This window comes from Dendropsophus ebraccatus, chromosome 12 (assembly GCF_027789765.1).
Source record: "Dendropsophus ebraccatus isolate aDenEbr1 chromosome 12, aDenEbr1.pat, whole genome shotgun sequence".
NCBI classification, from domain to species: Eukaryota; Metazoa; Chordata; class Amphibia; order Anura; family Hylidae; genus Dendropsophus; species Dendropsophus ebraccatus.
In genome coordinates this window covers 88,722,791-88,724,776 of record NC_091465.1, presented here as the reverse complement: position 1 = coordinate 88,724,776, position 1,986 = coordinate 88,722,791, and the positions used below count along the sequence as shown (strand labels likewise).

Sequence of the window (1,986 nt, the reverse complement as noted above, 5' to 3'; positions counted from 1 at the left end):
ACCATAAAAAAAGAAATCCCCTCAATTCTTCCTCTAACAGCTGTTAAAAAGGATCACAAGTACAACTCAAAGGGATTGCTGTTTTTTCCTTCTGCAAGCAGCAGTAATAACATACCAAGAAGATATGGATTATAAGTCCCTTACAACACACTGCCTCTTTTCTTCCCATATTGCGCTGCCGCTTTATAGTGAAGCGCCACTTTAGGGATACTTTACGGAAAATATTTCAGAGCTGCTATATGGCAATCCCATAATGTATTCTAATGGGAGCCATTCACAAGGAAGGCGGGGAGTGCAGGGAGGGCAGGGAATGCAGGGAGGGCGGGGAAGGCAGGGAGTGCGGGGAAGGCAGGGAGGGCGGGGAATGCAGGGAGGGCGGGGAATGCAGGGAGTGCGGGGAAGGCAGGGAGGGCGGGGAAGGCAGGGAGTGCAGGGAGGGCGGGGAAGGCAGGGAGTGCAGGGAGGGCGGGGAAGGCAGGGAGTGCGGGGAAGGCAGGGAATGCAGGGAGTGCAGGGAATGCAGGGAGGGCGGGGAAGGCAGGGAGGGCGGGGAAGGCAGGGAGTGCGGGGAAGGCAGGGAATGCAGGGAGGGCGGGGAAGGCAGGGAGGGCAGGGAGTGCGGGGAAGGCAGGGAATGCAGGGAGGGCGGGGAATGCAGGGAGTGCAGGGAGGGCGGGGAAGGCAGGGAGTGCGGGGAATGCAGGGAGGGCGGGGAAAGCAGGGAGGGCGGGGAATGCATAGAGTGCAGGGAAGGCAGGGAGGGCGGGGAAAGCAGGGAGGGCAGGGAATGCAGGGAGTGCGGGGAAGGCAGGGAGGGCGGGGAAGGCAGGGAGTGCGGGGAGGGCGGGGAAGGCAGGGAGTGCGGGGAAGGCAGGGAATGCAGGGAGGGCGGGGAAGACAGGGAGTGCAGGGAGGGCGGGGAAGGCAGGGAGTGCGGGGAGGGCGGGGAATGCAGGGAGGGCGGGGAAAGCAGGGAGGGCGGGGAAGGCAGGGAGGGCGGGGAATGCATAGAGTGCAGGGAGGGCGGGGAAGGCAGGGAGGGCGGGGAATGCAGGGAGTGCGGGGAAGGCAGGGAGGGCGGGGAAGGCAGGGAGTGCAGGGAGGGCGGGGAAGGCAGGGAGTGCGGGGAAGGCAGGGAATGCAGGGAGGGCGGGGAAGACAGGGAGTGCAGGGAGGGCGGGGAAGGCAGGGAGTGCGGGGAAGGCAGGGAGGGCGGGGAAAGCAGGGAGGGCGGGGAATGCATAGAGTGCAGGGAGGGCGGGGAAGGCAGGGAGTGCGGGGAAGGCAGGGAGTGTGGGGAGGGCGGGGAATGCATAGAGGGCGGGGAAGGCAGGGAGTGCGGGGAGTGTGGGGGATGGAGGGAGGGCGGGGAGTGCAGGGAATGGAGGGAGTGCAAGGAATAGAGGGAGGGCAGGGAATGGAGGGAGTGCAAGGAATGGAGGGAGGGCAGGGAATGGAGGGAGGGCAGGGAATGGAGGGAATGCGGGGAGTGCAGGGAATGGAGGGAGTGCGGGGGATGCAGGGAGTGCAAGGAATGGAGGGAGGGCAGGGAATGCAGGGAATGGAGGGAGGGCGGGGAAAGCAGGAAGGGCGGGGAAGGCAGGGAGGGCGGGGAATGCATAGAGTGCAGGGAGTGCGGGGGATGGAGGGAGGGCAGGGAGTGCAGGGAATGGAGGGAGTGCAAGGAATGGAGGGAGGGCAGGGAATGGAGGGAGGGCAGGGAATGGAGGGAGGGCGGGGAATGGAGTGAGGGCAGGGAGTGCAGGGAATGGAGGGAGGGCGGGGAATGCAGGGAGTGCAGGGAATGGAGGGAGGGCGGGGAATGCAGGGAATGGAGGGAGGGCAGGGAGGACGGGGAATGCAGGGAATGGAGGGAGGGCAGGGAGTGCATGGAGGGCGGGGAATGCAGGGAATGGAGGGAGGGCAGGGAGTGCAGGGAATGGAGGGCGGGGAATGCAGGGAATGGAGGGAGGGCGGGGAATGGAG

General features: G+C 65.1%; 1 protein-coding gene across 1 annotated transcript; it reads left to right on the top strand.

Moving 5' to 3' along the window:
• Positions 1-382: 382 nt before the first annotated feature.
• On the top strand, positions 383-1,750 carry LOC138768849 (collagen alpha-2(IX) chain-like). The gene is made up of 3 exons (XM_069946814.1): positions 383-481; positions 794-859; positions 1,658-1,750. The coding sequence occupies exons 1-3, from the start codon at positions 383-385 to the stop codon at positions 1,748-1,750; spliced, it is 258 nt and encodes an 85-aa protein (XP_069802915.1).
• The last annotated feature ends 236 nt before the right edge of the window (positions 1,751-1,986 follow it).